At 63.8% G+C, this 15,410-nt stretch overlaps 1 protein-coding gene across 1 annotated transcript in view; it reads left to right on the forward strand.

Annotated features, from left to right (window-relative positions):
* The window catches only part of LOC114811213 (serine/threonine kinase 11 interacting protein), a 36,628-nt gene that overhangs the window by 5,001 nt on the left and 16,217 nt on the right, over window positions 1-15,410 (forward strand). The window contains exons 4-13 of the mRNA XM_039914971.1: window positions 156-239; window positions 1,208-1,303; window positions 2,066-2,173; window positions 2,381-2,452; window positions 8,613-8,736; window positions 8,850-8,953; window positions 9,939-10,040; window positions 10,306-10,347; window positions 11,546-11,740; window positions 14,841-14,925. Coding sequence (XP_039770905.1) covers window positions 156-239; window positions 1,208-1,303; window positions 2,066-2,173; window positions 2,381-2,452; window positions 8,613-8,736; window positions 8,850-8,953; window positions 9,939-10,040; window positions 10,306-10,347; window positions 11,546-11,740; window positions 14,841-14,925 — 1,012 coding nt within the window. The remainder of the gene's footprint in view (window positions 1-155; window positions 240-1,207; window positions 1,304-2,065; window positions 2,174-2,380; window positions 2,453-8,612; window positions 8,737-8,849; window positions 8,954-9,938; window positions 10,041-10,305; window positions 10,348-11,545; window positions 11,741-14,840; window positions 14,926-15,410) is intronic.

The raw sequence follows: 15,410 nt of genomic DNA on the forward strand, positions 1-15,410 counted from the left end.
GGAGGGGGCGTGGCCCGTGGGTGACAGGGGTGTGTCCTGCACGGGGGCGTGGCCTGAGGAGGTTGGGGGCGGGGCTGAGGGTGGAGGGGGCGTGGCCTCCCCCCCCCCCCTCCAGGTGTCCCTCCCTCCACCATCCTCCCCTTTCACCCCTTTAGCTGGTGCATTGGCCGGGCCCGGCGCCCCCCGCTCCGCCCGGACCCATTCACCTCTTCCCCTTCAAGTCTCTGCGCCAGTTGGAGGTACGTTCATTCATGATAATAATAATAATAATAATAATAATGTTGGTATTTGTTAAGCGCTTACTATGCGCCGAGCACCGTTCTGAGCGCTGGGGTAGAAACAGGGTCATCAGGGCGTCCCACGTGAGGCTCCCAGACTTCACCCCCATTTCACAGATGAGGGAACTGAGGCCCAGAGAAGCGAAGGGACTCGCCCACAGTCCCACAGCTGACGAGGGGCAGAGCCGGGATTCGAACCCGTGACCTCCGACTGCCAAGCCCGGCCTCTTGCCGCTGAGCCGCGCCGCTTCTCATTCATTCATTCATTCATTCATTCAGCCCTTCCACCACTCATTCATTCATTCGATGCTCCGCACCGAGCCCTTAGCGGGCGCGGAGCGCCGGACCGAGCGCTTCGACGACGACGGCGTGGGTTAAGCGCTCGCTCCGGGCCGAGCGCTCTCCCGGGTACGAGGTCATCAGGCGGCCCCCCCCCCCCCCCCGTGGGTCTCACCGACCTCAGCCCCGTTTGACGGAGGAGCGGACCGAGGCCCGGAGAAGTGACGCGACTCGCCCCGGGTCTCACGGCGGACAGGCGGCGGAGGCGGGATTCGAACCCCCGACCTCCGCCTCCCCGGCTCTTGCCGCCGGGCCACGCCGCTCGGCCCGCTGTGTGCAGAGCACTGTACTGAGCCCTCGGGAAAGCGCGCTACCGCGCCAAGCGGACGCACCCGCCGCCCACGGCGAGTTGGTCTGGAGGACTCCCCATTTTCCAGATGAGGAAACTGAGGCCCAGAGAAGTGAAGCGACCTGCCCGAGGTCTCCCAGCGGACAGGCGGCCGGGGGGGGGGGATTGGAACCCGTGACCTTCTGACTCCCGGGTCGTAGCCACTGGGCCACGCTGCCTCTCCCAGGGGTGGCGGCGAGGGGGGGCTGGGGAGGGGGCGATCCCCCATTTCTCCCGTGAGCCTCGAACCCCGCCCCCGCAGCTGCACGGCGTCCCCCTGCAATGGCTCCGCGGGTTGCGTGGCGTCTACTCCAGCCTCCAGACCCTGGTCTGCAGCCACAGCCTCAAGACGCTACAGGTCGGGGGGCATCTCGGGGTCGGCGGGGGGGGGGGTCTCCGTGGCCTGGGGCAGGAGGGGCGGGGGCCGGCGGGGGGGGGGGAGGGCGGTGTGTCTTCCCCTCATCATCGTGATACTTACTGAGCACTTCCGGTGTGTGGAGCCCTGCGCCGTTCTGTGCCCAGTTGTCCATTCCAAGCGCTCAGTCCAGTGCTCTGCACAGAGTAAGCGCTCAACAATAACAATGTTGGTATTCGTTCAGCGCTCACTGCGTGCCGAGCACCGTTCTAAGCGCTGGGGGAGACACGGGGGAATCGGGTCGTCCCCCGTGGGGCTCCCGGTCTTAGTCCCCATTTTCCAGATGAGGTCACCGAGGCCCAGAGAAGCGAAGGGACTCGCCCACGGTCACCCAGTTGACAGATGGCAGAGCCGGGATTCGAACCCGTGACCCCTGACTCCAAAGCCCGGGCCCTTGCCACTGAGCCACGCCGCTTCTCTCGTCGGTCCATCCCATTGACCGATGGAAATCCAGTATCCTGGAGTGGGCAGACGCGTTCCCTCCTTCTCCCGTTCCTGCGGTCGTATTGACCGAGCGCCTACTCTGCGCAAAGCACTGTGCCCGGCGCTCATCCCCCCCCCCCCCCCCGGGGGATCGCTGCAGGGGGAGTCCGGCCGGAGGACCCTCCCCTCTGTGCCCCCCAGCCCCGAGCGGCGCGGTCGGGCGGGGGCCTGGGGGCGTCAAGGGGGCGTCCCCCGACGGTCCCGTGCCCACCGGTCCCGCAGGAGCTGCTGTCGGGGCTGGGCGGGGACCAGAGCTCGGCCCTGCCCTGGCTGGCCCTGCTCCACGCCCACTTCGGCCACAACGCGCTCACCGGCCTCGATGGATCCCTGGTAGGTGGGGGCGTCCCCGGGGTGGGCGGGATCCGGGAGTGGGATCGGGGCGGGTCCCGCCTCCTCCCCGCGGACCCCGCAGCGCGAGGAGCCGGGACGGTGGGGGGCCGGGCCGGGGGGCGGCGGGGGTTTCCGGTCGCCCCCCTCCGCCCGACCGCCGGCCGCCATCGCCTTCCCCTCGGTGCGTCCGGCCCCGACCGCCACCAGGACCTTCTGAGCGCCGTGCGAGTCCTCGACCTGAGCCACAACCGGATCCGCGACTGCGCCGCCTTCCTCGCCGTGAGCCCCCTCCCGCCGTCGCCCGCCCCCGCGCCCCCTCCCGCCTCCCTCCTCCTCCTCGGGCTCAACGATAACAGCGATGTGATCTGTTAAGCGCTTACTCTGCGCCGAGCACCGCTCGAGGCGCCAGGGGAGACACGGGGTCATCGGGTTGTCCCGTCTGGGGCTCCCGGGCTTCATCCCCCTTTTCCAGATGAGGGAACTGAGGCCCAGAGAAGTGAAGTGACTTGGCGCAGCTGATGAGTGGGGAAGCAGGGATTAGAACCCACGTCCTCTGACTCCCAAGCCCGCACTCTTTCCGCCAAGCCACGCTGTTGGTCCTTCTCCTCCTCCTCCTCCTTCTCCTCCTCCTCCTCCTCATGGTCCTCCTCCTTCTCCTCCTCCTTCCCCTCCTCCTTCTCCTCCTCATGGTCCTTCTCCTCCTCCTCTGCATAGTCGTCCTTCTCCTCTTCCTCCTCCTCATGGTTCTCCTCCTCCTCTTCATGATCCCCCTCCTCCTCCTGGTCATCCTTCTCCTCTTCACGATCCCCCTCCTCCTCCTGGTCATCCTTCTCCTCCTCCTCATGGTTCTCCTCCTCCTGTTCATGATCCTCCTCCTCCTCCTCCTGGTCATCCTCTTCCTCCTCATGGTTCTCCTCCTCCTCTTCATGATCCTCCTCCTCCTCCTCCTGGTCATCCTTCTCCTCCTCCTGGTCATCCTTCTCCTCCTCCTCATGGTTCTCCTCCTCCTTCTCATGGTCCTCCTCCTCCTGCTCCTCCTCCTCCTTCTCACCTCCTCCTCATGGCCCTCCTCCTCACGGTTCCCCTCCTCCTCTTCACGATCCTCCTCCTCCTGGTCATCCTTCTCCTCCTCCTCATGGTTCTCCTCCTCCTTCTCATGGTCCTCCTCCTCCTGCTCCTCCTCCTCCTTCTCACCTCCTCCTCATGGCCCTCCTCCTCACGGTTCCCCTCCTCCTCTTCACGATCCTCCTCCTCCTGGTCATCCTTCTCCTCCTCCTCATGGTTCTCCTCCTCCTTCTCATGGTCCTCCTCCTCCTGCTCCTCCTCCTCCTCCTCCTTCTCACCTCCTCCTCATGGCCCTCCTCCTCACGGTTCCCCTCCTCCTCTTCACGATCCTCCTCCTCCTGGTCATCCTTCTCCTCCTCCTCATGGTTCTCCTCCTCCTTCTCATGGTCCTCCTCCTCCTGCTCCTCCTCCTCCTTCTCACCTCCTCCTCATGGCCCTCCTCCTCACGGTTCCCCTCCTCCTCTTCACGATCCTCCTCCTCCTGGTCATCCTTCTCCTCCTCCTCATGGTTCTCCTCCTCCTTCTCATGGCCCTCCTCCTCACGGTTCCCCTCCTCCTCTTCACGATCCTCCTCCTCATGGCCCTCCTCCTCACGGTTCCCCTCCTCCTCTTCACGATCCTCCTCCTCCTGGTCATCCTTCTCCTCCTCCTCATGGTTCTCCTCCTCCTTCTCATGGTCCTCCTCCTCCTGCTCCTCCTCCTCCTTCTCACCTCCTCCTCATGGCCCTCCTCCTCACGGTTCCCCTCCTCCTCTTCACGATCCTCCTCCTCCTGGTCATCCTTCTCCTCCTCCTCATGGTTCTCCTCCTCCTTCTCATGGTCCTCCTCCTCCTGCTCCTCCTCCTCCTCCTCCTTCTCACCTCCTCCTCATGGCCCTCCTCCTCACGGTTCCCCTCCTCCTCTTCACGATCCTCCTCCTCCTGGTCATCCTTCTCCTCCTCCTCATGGTTCTCCTCCTCCTTCTCATGGTCCTCCTCCTCCTGCTCCTCCTCCTCCTTCTCACCTCCTCCTCATGGCCCTCCTCCTCACGGTTCCCCTCCTCCTCTTCACGATCCTCCTCCTCCTGGTCATCCTTCTCCTCCTCCTCATGGTTCTCCTCCTCCTTCTCATGGTCCTCCTCCTCCTGCTCCTCCTCCTCCTCCTCCTTCTCACCTCCTCCTCATGGCCCTCCTCCTCATGGCCCTCCTCCTCTTCACGATCCTCCTCCTCCTCCTCCTGGTCATCCTTCTCCTCCTCCTTCTCACCTCCTCCTCTCCTGGTCCTCCTCCTCCTGCTCCTCCTCCTCCTTCTCACCTCCTCCTCATGGCCCTCCTCCTCACGGTTCCCCTCCTCCTCTTCACGATCCTCCTCCTCCTGGTCATCCTTCTCCTCCTCCTCATGGTTCTCCTCCTCCTTCTCACCTCCTCCTCATGGCCCTCCTCCTCACGGTTCCCCTCCTCCTCTTCACGATCCTCCTCCTCCTGGTCATCCTTCTCCTCCTCCTCATGGTTCTCCTCCTCCTTCTCATGGTCCTCCTCCTCCTTCTCACCTCCTCCTCATGGCCCTCCTCCTCACGGTTCCCCTCCTCCTCTTCACGATCCTCCTCCTCCTGGTCATCCTTCTCCTCCTCCTCATGGTTCTCCTCCTCCTTCTCATGGTCCTCCTCCTCCTGCTCCTCCTCCTCCTCCTCCTTCTCACCTCCTCCTCATGGCCCTCCTCCTCACGGTTCCCCTCCTCCTCTTCACGATCCTCCTCCTCCTGGTCATCCTTCTCCTCCTCCTCATGGTTCTCCTCCTCCTTCTCATGGTCCTCCTCCTCCTCCTCCTCCTCCTCCTTCTCACCTCCTCCTCATGGCCCTCCTCCTCACGGTTCCCCTCCTCCTCTTCACGATCCTCCTCCTCCTGGTCATCCTTCTCCTCCTCCTCATGGTTCTCCTCCTCCTTCTCATGGTCCTCCTCCTCCTGCTCCTCCTCCTTCTCCTCCTTCTCATCTCCTCCTCATGGTCCTCCTCCTCCTCATGGTCTTCCTCCTCACGGTTCTCCTCCTCCTCTTCACGATCCTCCTCCTCCTCCTGGTCATCCTTCTCCTCCTCCTCATAGTTCTCCTCCTCCTCCTCATCTTTCTCCTCCTCCTTCTCCTCCTCCTTGGTCATCCTTCTCCTCAGGATCTCTTCCTCCTCATGATCATCCTCCTCCTCCTCATGGTCCCCTCCTTCTCCTCCTCCTCATGGTCGTCCTCCTCCTCATAGTCATCCTCCTCCTTCTCATGGTTCTCCTCCTCCTCCTCCTCCTCCTCCTCCTCTTCCTTCCTCATGATCCTCCTCCTCCTCATCCGCATCCTCTTCCTTCTTATCCCCCTCATTGTCCTCCTCATTCTCATCTCCTCCTCCTCCTCCTTGTGCCTCTTCCTCCTTCTCCTCCTCCTCCTCCTCCTCCTCCCTCTTGTCCTCCTACTCCATCTCCTCCTCCTCATTCATTCAGTCAGTCAGTCGTATTTATTGAGCGCCTACTGTGTGCAGAGCACTGTACTAAGCGCTTGGAATGGACCATTCGGCAACAGATAGAGACAATCCCTGCCCAACGATGGGCTCACAGTCTAAAAGATTCATCCTCCTCCTCCTCCTCCTCCTCCTCGTCCTTTCCTCCCTTCTCTTCCTCCTCCATATCCTCCTCCTCCTCATCTGCCTCTTCCTCATCATCCTCCTTCTCATTGTTCTCCTCATCTTCCTCCATCCTACTTCTCCTTTTCATCATTCTCACCCTTCTTCTCCTCCGCCTTCTAATCGTAGTCCTCCTTTTTTAAAAACAGTATTTATTAAACACTTACGATGAGAAGCAGCGTGGCTCAGTGGAAAGAGCCCGGGCCTTGGAGTCAGAGGTCACGGGTTCGAATGCCGGCTCGGCCACTTGTCAGCTGGGTGACCGTGGGCGAGCCTCTTCACCTCTCGGTGCCTCGGTCACCTCATCTGGAAAATGGGGATGAAGACCGGGAGCCCCACGTGGGACGACCCGATTCCCCTGTGTCTCCCCCAGCGCTTAGAACGGTGCTCGGCCCGTAGTAAGCGCTTAACAGATACCGACATTATTACTATGAGCCAGACGCCGTATTAAGAGCTGGGGTAAATACAAGCCAATCAGGTTAGACGCCAGTCATTCCATCACTCGTATTTATTGAGCGCTTACTGTGTGCAGAGCACTGTATTACGTTCCTGAGACAGTACAATATAACAGTGGTGACATTCCCTGCCAGCGCGGCTCAGTGGAAAAGAGCCCGGGCTTGGGAGTCAGAGGTCATGAGTTCGACTCCCGGCTCTGCCCCTTGTCAGCTGTGGGACCGTGGGCGAGTCACTTCACTTCTCCGGGCCTCAGTTCCCTCATCTGTAAAATGGGGATGAAGACCGTGAGCCCCACGTGGGACGACCCGATTCCCCCGTGTCTACCCCAGCGCTTAGAACGGTGCTCGGCACATAGTGAGCGCTTAACAAATACCAACGTTATTATTACTATTATTAAAATGGGGATGAAGACCGGGAGCCTGACGAGGGACAACCTGATGACCCTGTATCTACCCCAGCGCTCAGAACGGTGGTCTGCACATAGTAAGCGCTTAACAAATACCGACATTATTACAGTCTAGACGGGAGACAGCAATAGAAATTAAGAAATGACAGCTGTGGACCTAAGCGGTGCGGGGCTGGGAGGAGGAGATGGAAAGGGAGCGAGTCGGGGCGACGCGGAAGGGAGCGGGAGGAGAGGAGAGGAGGGCGCGGTCGGGGAAGGCCTCTCGGAGGAGGGGGGACTTCGATAAGGCTTTGAAGGTCGGGGGAGAGGAATCGTCCGTGGGATCCGAGGAGGGGGGGGCGTCCGGGACAGCGGGAGGACGCGGGCCGGGGGTCGACGACGGGCCGGGCGAGCCGGAGGCCCGGGGAGGAGGCGAGCGGCGGCGGAGGAGCCGAGCGTGCGGCGCGGGACGGAGGAGGACGGGAGGGAGGGGAGGGGGGACGGGGCCGGGGCGCGGGGGGCTCGGAAGCCGCCGGTGACAGTTCTCGTTCGGCATGGAGATGCCTGGGCAACCGCCGGAGTTCCTAGAGGAGCAGGGTGACGTGTCCGGAAAGTTTCTGTAGAGAAATGATGGCGGGCAGCAGAGCGAAGTGGGGACGGGAGTGGGGAGAGACGGGAGGCAGGGAGGTCAGCCGGGAGCCTGATGGAGGAATCCGGGTGGGAGAGGATGAGGGATTATTGGATTGGCTTGTCCTTTCTGTCCCTTGACCGTTCCTCTCCATCCCTCAGCAGCGTCCTCTCCTTTCCCCCCCCCGTGTCCTCCCTAGCCCCTGAACCGCGTCCTCTCTGTGCTTCGTTTTCCCCTCCTGCCGGTCACGTCCTCTCTGAAGTGTCCCTCTGGTCCCCCGTCCCCGCTTTTCGGTCATTCGTTCAGTAGTATTTATTGAACGCCTACTGTGTGCAGAGCGCCGGACCGAGCGCTCGGAGTGAACAAGTCGGCGACGGATAGAGACGGTCCCTGCCGTCTGACGGGCGCACGGTCTGATTCTGACATCCCCCCCGTGCCCGAGGCAACTCCCGCGATCCTCCCCGCCGGCAGCACGGCGGGTAGATGATAATAATGATGATGACGATGATGATGTCGGTATTTAAGCGCTTACTATGTGCAGAGCACTGTGCTAAGGGCTGGGGTAATAATAATGTTGGTATTTGTTAAGCGCCTACTCTGTGCAGAGCGGTGTTCTAAGCGCCGGGGGAGATACGGGGTCATCGGGTCGTCCCCCGTGGGGCTCCCGGTCTTCCTCCCCATTTTCCAGATGAGGGAACTGAGGCCCAGAGAAGCGAAGTGACCCGCCCACGGTCACACAGCTGACGAGCGGCCGAGCCGGCATTCGAACCCGTGACCTCGGACTCCAAAGCCCGGCCTCTTTCCCCTGAGCCATCGTCCCCCGTGAGGCTCCCAGTCCTGGTCCCCGTTTTCCGGATGAGGTCACCGAGGCCCAGAGAAGCGACTCGCCCACGGTCACGCAGCCGGGATAGATCCCGGGCCCGGGGGTCAGAAAGTCACGGGTTCTAATCCCGGCTGCGCCACCCGTCTGCCGGGTGACCTCGGGTTAAGTGGCTTCGCTTCTCGGGGCCTCGGTGACCTCACCCGCAAAACGGGGATCAGGACCGGGAGGCCCACGGGGGCCGGGGAGCGGGTCCGCCCCAGCGCTTAGTCCGGCGCTTGCGACGTGGCGAGCGCTGAGTGAATACAGTCGGCATCAATCATCGGCCCCGGCCCCCGGCCCGTTCCCTCCGCCGCCCGCCCCCGGCCCCCGCGCCCCGGGGGGCCCGGACGCGGCGCCCCGGCGGCCTCGCGTCCCGGGCCCCAGGACCCTCCTCCCCGTCCCCAGGCGCTGGGCGACCTCTCCCACCTGGACCTGTCCTACAACCTGCTGTCCTCGGTGCCGCTGGGTCCCCCGGGGGTGGCCCTGGGGACGCTGATCTTGCGAGGGAACGAGCTGCGCGGCCTTGCCGGTGAGAAGGTCCGGGGGCCGGGGCGACGGAGGGAGGACGGGGCCGGGGGAGGGCGGCGCCGGGGTCCGGGCTGACCGGGGTGGGTGACGGGGGGCGGGGTTCTCTCCCCCCAGGACTGGAGCGGCTCGAGGCCCTGCGACACCTGGACGTCGCCTACAACCTGCTGGAGACGCACGAGGCGCTGGAGCCCCTCGGCCGGCTGGGTCGGCTCCGACGGGTGAGGGGCCGGGGCCGGGCGGGCGTCCCGGAGGAGCGGCCGGGGCTCAGTGGAAAGGGCGCGGCCGTGGGTTCGGATCCCGGCCCTGCCACGGGTCTGCCCTGTGACCCCGGGGCTTCCCGGGGCCTCGGTGACCTCCTCTGTCAAACGGGGATGAAGAGCGGGAGCCCCACGGGGGGACGACCCGACTCCCCTGCGTCTACCCCGGCGCTTAGAACGGGGCTCGGCACCCAGTGAGCGCTTCCCAGATACCACCGTTACTATTAATCCCGGCTCTGCCCCTCGTCAGCCGTGTGACCTTGGGCGAGTCACTTCGCTTCTCCGGGCCCCGGCGACCTCATCGGTCAAATGGGGACGCAGACCGGGAGCCCCACGGGGGACGACCCGACGACCCCGTATCTCCCCCGGCGCTTGGAACGGGGCTCTGCACCCAGTAAGCGCTTGACAGATGCCAGCGATATCGTTATTAGTAAGGGGGAGGGCAGCCGACGGGTCTGTTTACTGTTGAGTGACCCTCTCCGCGGCGCTTCCTGCAGTGCTCCGCACCCAGGAAGCGCTCGACGAAACGGGTGACGGGGCGGGGGTGAGGCCAGCGCGGGGCAGCAGGCCCCGGGGGGCTCCGAACTCCTCCTTCAGGCCGAAAGCCGGGGGCGGGGGATGGGTCCGTTCGGCGTCGAGTTATCCGCTCGCCAGCGCTCGGTATAGCGCTCTGCGCCCAGAAAGCGCTCACTACATAGGATCGAGTGAACGGGTGACAGGGTGGGGGTGGGCCGGGCCCGGGGCGGCGGGCCGAGGGGGGCCCGAGGGATGCGTCCGTTTACCGATGACCTCGTATCTCCCCCAGCGCTTAGAACGGTGCTTGGCCCACAGTAAGCGCTTAACAGATAGCGACCTCATTATCCCGGGTTTGGGGGCGGGGGAGACCCCTCCCCCCCCCGCCCCCGCCGAGCCCCCGGCTCACCCCGGCCCACCCTCCGTTCGGCAGCTGCACCTGGAAGGAAACCCGCTCTGGTTCCACCCGGATCACCGAGCGGCCACGGCCCGGAGGCTCTCTCCCCGCGCCGCGGCCAACGTGGAGGCCCCCGGGGTGAGTGACCCTCCTTCCCGGACTCCCCGGCGCGCGTCCTCGCACCCGTCCCCACGCCCCAGCCGCCGCGTCCCCCTCTCCCGCCCGCTGCCGGAATCCCCCCGGGACCGACCGACCGACCGACCGCTCCCCGTCGCCTCCCCCCGTCCTACCCCGCGGATGCCGAGGGTCTCTGCTCCGTTCCTCTGGGCGGGTCCGGTCCCGGGATCGAATCCCGCCCATCTCCCCGACCCCCCCCCCCCCCCCCCCCCGTCTCCTCTCGTAGTTTCTCCTCGACGGAGAGGCCCTGTCGCCGGCCGACCTGCGGGTGAGTCCGGGGCCGGGGGGCGGGTTCGGCGGGGGGCCCCGGGGGGACGCCGTGACCCGGCCCTGGGAGTCGGGAGGTCGTGGGTTCGAATCCCGGCTCCGCCGCCCGTCTGCCGGGTGACCTCGGGCAAGCCGCTTCACTTCCCCGGGCCTCGGTTTCCTCATCCGTCAAACGGGGATGGAGACTGGGAGCCCCACGGGGGACAGGGACCGAGTCCATCCCGATTTGCTTGGATCCACCCCAGCGCCTGACACAATGCCCGGCTCGTAGTGAGGGCTTCATTCATTCATTCATTCATTCATTCATTCGTTCAATAGCATTTATCGAGCGCTTACTATGTGCAGAGCACCGGACCGAGCGCTCGGAACGGACAGTTCGGCGACGGATAGAGACGGTCCCCGCCCTCCGACGGGCTCGCGGTCCGATCGGGGGAGACGGACGGACGGGAACGACGGCGATGGATAGGATCGAGGGGCTGAACGTCTCGTTAAAACCATAGCAGATGAATAGAATCGAGGCGACGTACGTCTCATTAACCAAATGGATAGGGTGATGGCTTGGCAAATACGTTATTATTATTAATAATCCCAGATCCACCGTTTTTCCGCTGTGTGACCTCGGGCGAGCCACTTGGCTCCTCCGGGCCTCCGTTCCCTCGTCTGTAAAATAGGGATTGAGCCCGTGAGCCCCACGTGGGACGGGGACCGCGTCCAACCCGATTTGCCTGTGTCTACTCCAGCGGTTAGTGCAGTGCCTGGCACATAGTAAGCGCTGGACAAGCGCTGTTGTTATTATTATTATTATTATTGTTAATAACAATCCCGGATCCACCGTTTTGCTGTGTGACCTTGGGCGAGTCGCTTCACTTCTCTGGGCCCCAGTTCCCTCATCTGTCAAATGGGGATGGAGACCGGGAGCCCCGCGGGGGACGGGGAACGTCCCGATCTGCTTGGATCCACCCCAGTGCTTTAGTACGGGGTCTGGCGCGTGGTAAGCGTTTAACGGGTGCCTCGGTTCCCTCATCTGTAAAATGGGGATGAAGACCGTGAGCCCCACGTGGGACGACCTGATCCCCCTGTGTCTCCCCCGGCGCTTAGAACGGTGCTCGGCACATAGTGAGCGCTTAGCGGATACCAACGTTATTATTAACAAACACCCCAGTTATTATTATTAGTATCATCATTCAGTTGGGGCTCAGGGGGAGAAATCCGACTTGCCCCCGCACCCCGACGCCTCCGTTCTCTCCCAGCCCGCCCCCCCGGCCGCTGGACCCCCGGCCCCTCCGCGCACCCCCCAGCTCCGCGGGACCCCGGAGAGCAGCTGCGGCGCCGAGCTGAGCGACAGCCCCCCACGGGGGGTCGGGGTGACCCGGCCCGCCCTCCGCAGGGGGAAGGTGAGCCGGGGTGGGCGAGGAGGGGGCGGGGGCGGGTCCGCTGGGGGCTAATAGCTCTAGAGAAGCGGCGCGGCTCAGCGGAGAGAGCCCGGGCTTGGGAGTCGGTTGTCGTGGGTTCGAATCCCGGCCCCGCCACTCGTCGGCTGGGTGACCGCGGGCGAGTCCCTTCGCTTCTCCGGGGCTCCGTTTCCCTCACCCGTCAAATGGGGACGAAGACCGGGAGCCTCACGTGGGGCGACCCGACGACCCCGGATCTCCCCCGGCGCTTGGAGCGGTGCTCGGCACTTTGTAAGCGCTTAACAAATACCAGCGTTGTCATTATTATTAATAATTTATTTATGTCCATTTATTTATCTTAAGGTCCGTCTCCCCTTCTAAGCTGTCAGCTCGCTGTAGGCAGGGAATGTGTCTGTTGATTGGTGTATCTGCGCTCCGAACGGTGCTCGGCACATAGTAGGCGCTTAACAAATACCAACGTTATCATTATCCTCGTCCTCTCCCCAGCGCTTGGCGCGGGGCTCCGCACCAGGTCAGGGCTCGATAAATACGACTGCCCGACTCACTGTTATACTGGACTCTCCCAAGCGCTTAGTAGAGAGCCCCGCATCTAGTAAGCGCTCGATAAACCTGCAGTCATTCAATAGTATTTATCGAGCGCCGACTATGTGCAGAGCGCTGTGCCAAGCGCTTGGAATGGACAGATATAATCGAGTGACCGTTACAGTGGACTCTCCCAAGCGCCTAGTACAGAGCCCCGCACACAGTAAGCACTCAATAAATACGACTGACTGACTGTCACAGTGGACTCGCCCGAGGTCTTAGTAGAGTGGTCGGCGCAAAGTAAGCGCTCAGTAAATACAATTGGCTGACTGACCGTTATACTGGACTCTCGCAAGGGCTCAGTACGGTGCCTTGCACACGGTAAGCGCTCGATAAACCCAGCTGATTGTTGGGTTAGACTTCCCCCAAGCGCTCAGTACAGTGCTCTGCGCACGGTAAGTGCTCAGTGAGTATGATTGACTTACACTGGTCCTGTCCATGCTTTTAGTAGGTGCTCCGCGCAAGGTAAGCGCTCAATATACACAAGTGACCGTTCTAGTGGACTCTGCCAAGCGTTCAATACAGTGCTGCGCCCACAGTAAGCACTCAGTAAATACGACCGAACGAACGGACGGATGGAAGATCGTTTATTCATTCGGTCGTATTTATCGGGCGCTCACCGTGCGCAGAGCACCGTACTGGGCACTTGGAAAGTCCAGTTCGGCGAGAGACGGAGACGATCCCTGCCCGACAGCGGGCTCACGGTCTAGAAGGGGGGAGACGGGCAACCAAACGAAACAAGTAGACGGGCATCGATAGCATCGGAATAGATCGACAGAATGATAGATGTCTGTGCGTCATTAACGAAATAAATGGAATGATAAATACGTACCTCTATAGACAAGCGGTGTGGGGCGGGGAGGGGGACGGAGCGGAGGGAGGGAGTCGGGGCGACGGGGCGGGAAGGGGGAGCGGAAGGCCTCCCGGAGGAGGGGACCTCTCAGGAGGGCTCGGGAGGGGGGAAGAGAGCGAGTTTGGCGGCCGTGAGGAGGGAGGGCGGCCGGGCCGGCGGCGGGCCGGGGGCCGGGCCGGCCGGAGGCCCGGGGAGGAGGCGAGCGGCGGCGGAGGAGCGCGGCGTGCGGCCCGGGACGGAGGAGGACGGAAGGGAGGGGAGGTGGGAGGGGGCTCGGAAGCCGAGAGTGAGGAGTTTCTGCTTCATGCGAAGGTGGATAATGATGATAATGTTGGTATCTGTCAAGCGCTTACTATGCGCCGAGCACCGTTCTAAGCGCCGGGGGAGACCCGGGGGAATCGGGTCGTCCCACGTGGGGCTCACGGTCTTGATCCCCGTTTTCCAGATGAGGGAACTGAGGCCCAGAGAAGTGAAGCGACTCGCCCACGGTCACACAGCCGACGAGTGGCGGAGCCGGGATTCGAACCCACGAGCCCTGACTCCAAAGCCCGGGCTCTTTCCAGGGAGCCACGCCGCTTCCAGTGGATAGGCAACCGCTGGAGGTTTTTGAGGAGGAGTGACGGGCCCAGGGCCCTTCTGTAGAAAGGCAGTCCGGGCAGCGGAGTGAAGAGTAGGCTGAAGCGGGGAGAGACAGGAGGATGGGAGATCAGAGAGGAGGCCGATGCGATAATCCAGCCGGCATCTTATGAGAGGTGGTCCCGGCGAGGTAGCCGTTCGGTTGGAGAGGAAAGGGCGGGTCTCGGCGACGTCGTGGAGGTGAGAGGGGCAGGCGTCGGCGACGGGTCGGACGTGGGGGGCGGACGAGAGAGAGAGGAGTCGAGGACGACACCGAGGTCGCGGGCCCGCCAGACGGGGCGGACGGCGGGGCCGCCCGCGGGGACGGCGGAGTCGGGGAGAGGACGGGGTTCGGGAGGGAAGACGAGGAGCTCGGTCTCGGACGCGTCGGGTCTGAGGCGGCGGCGGGCCGACGGCCGGGGGGAGGCGTCCCGGAGGCGGGAGGAGATGCCGGCCCGGAGGGAGGGGCACAGGACGGGGGAGGAGATGGAGATGTGGGGATCGTCGGCCTAGAGACGAGAGTCGAGGCCGCGGGGGCGGATGAGTTGGCCCAGGGAGCGAGCGTGGATAGAGACCGGAGGGGGACCCAGGCCTGAGCCTCGAGGGACCCCCACGGCGAGGGGGTGGGAGGCGGAGGGGGAGCCCGCCGAGGAGACGGGGAACCGGGAGAGGACGGAGTCCGTGAAGCCGAGGCTGGGTGCCGTGTCGAGGGGGGGACGGGCCACGGCGTCGAAGGCGGCTGCGAGGTGGAGGGGGGTGAGGATGGAGGAGGAGCCGTCGGATCTGTAAAATGGGGATCAAGACCGTGAGCCCCACATGGGACAACCCGATTCCCCTATGTCTCCCCCGGCGCTTAGAACGGTGCTCGGCACATGGTAAGCGCTTGACAAATACCAACATTATCAGAGGGCCGTTTCAGGGCAGTGGAGGGCCTCGGCCCTAGAACGGGGGCGGGGAGGCGGGGAGGGATCTGGAGGGGAGCGGGCCCCCCCCCGGCCCTCCACCGTCCCGCTTCCCCTCTGCCGACCCCAGAGCCGCGTGCGGGTGCGGCGGGCCAGCATCTCGGAGCCGAGCGACACCGATCCGGACCCCCGGACCCCGGACCCCTCGCCCGCTGGTGAGACCGCCCCCCCCCCCCACCCCCAACCCTCTCCTCAACCACCCCGGGCCCCCCCCACCCCCCTCCCGCAGCGGGGCTCAGTGGCAAGAGCCCGGGCCGGGGAGCCCGAGGTCGTGGGTTCTAATGCCGGCTCCGCCGCCTGTCTGCCGCGTGACGTGGGGCGAGCCGCTGAACTCTGTGCCTCGGTTCCCTCGTCCGAGGGAAGATGAGGATAAAGACCGTGAGCCCCCCTGGGGACCACCTGATGACCTCGTCTCCACCCCGGCGCTTAGAACCGTGCCCGGCACGTAGTAAGCGCTCAGCAGATACCGTCGTTATCATTGTCATCTGGGCGAATGACCGCTCCTCTGGGCCTCGGTCTCCTCGTCCGTCCAAGGGGACGAAGACCCCCACGTGGGACCACCTGAGGACCCCGTATCTCCCCCGGCGCTTAGGACGGTGCCCGGCACGGAGTGTAAGCGCTTAAGAAATACCCTCCTTAT

The sequence above is a fragment of the Ornithorhynchus anatinus genome, chromosome 1 (assembly GCF_004115215.2).
Source record: "Ornithorhynchus anatinus isolate Pmale09 chromosome 1, mOrnAna1.pri.v4, whole genome shotgun sequence".
In the NCBI taxonomy this organism is placed as follows: Eukaryota; Metazoa; Chordata; class Mammalia; order Monotremata; family Ornithorhynchidae; genus Ornithorhynchus; species Ornithorhynchus anatinus.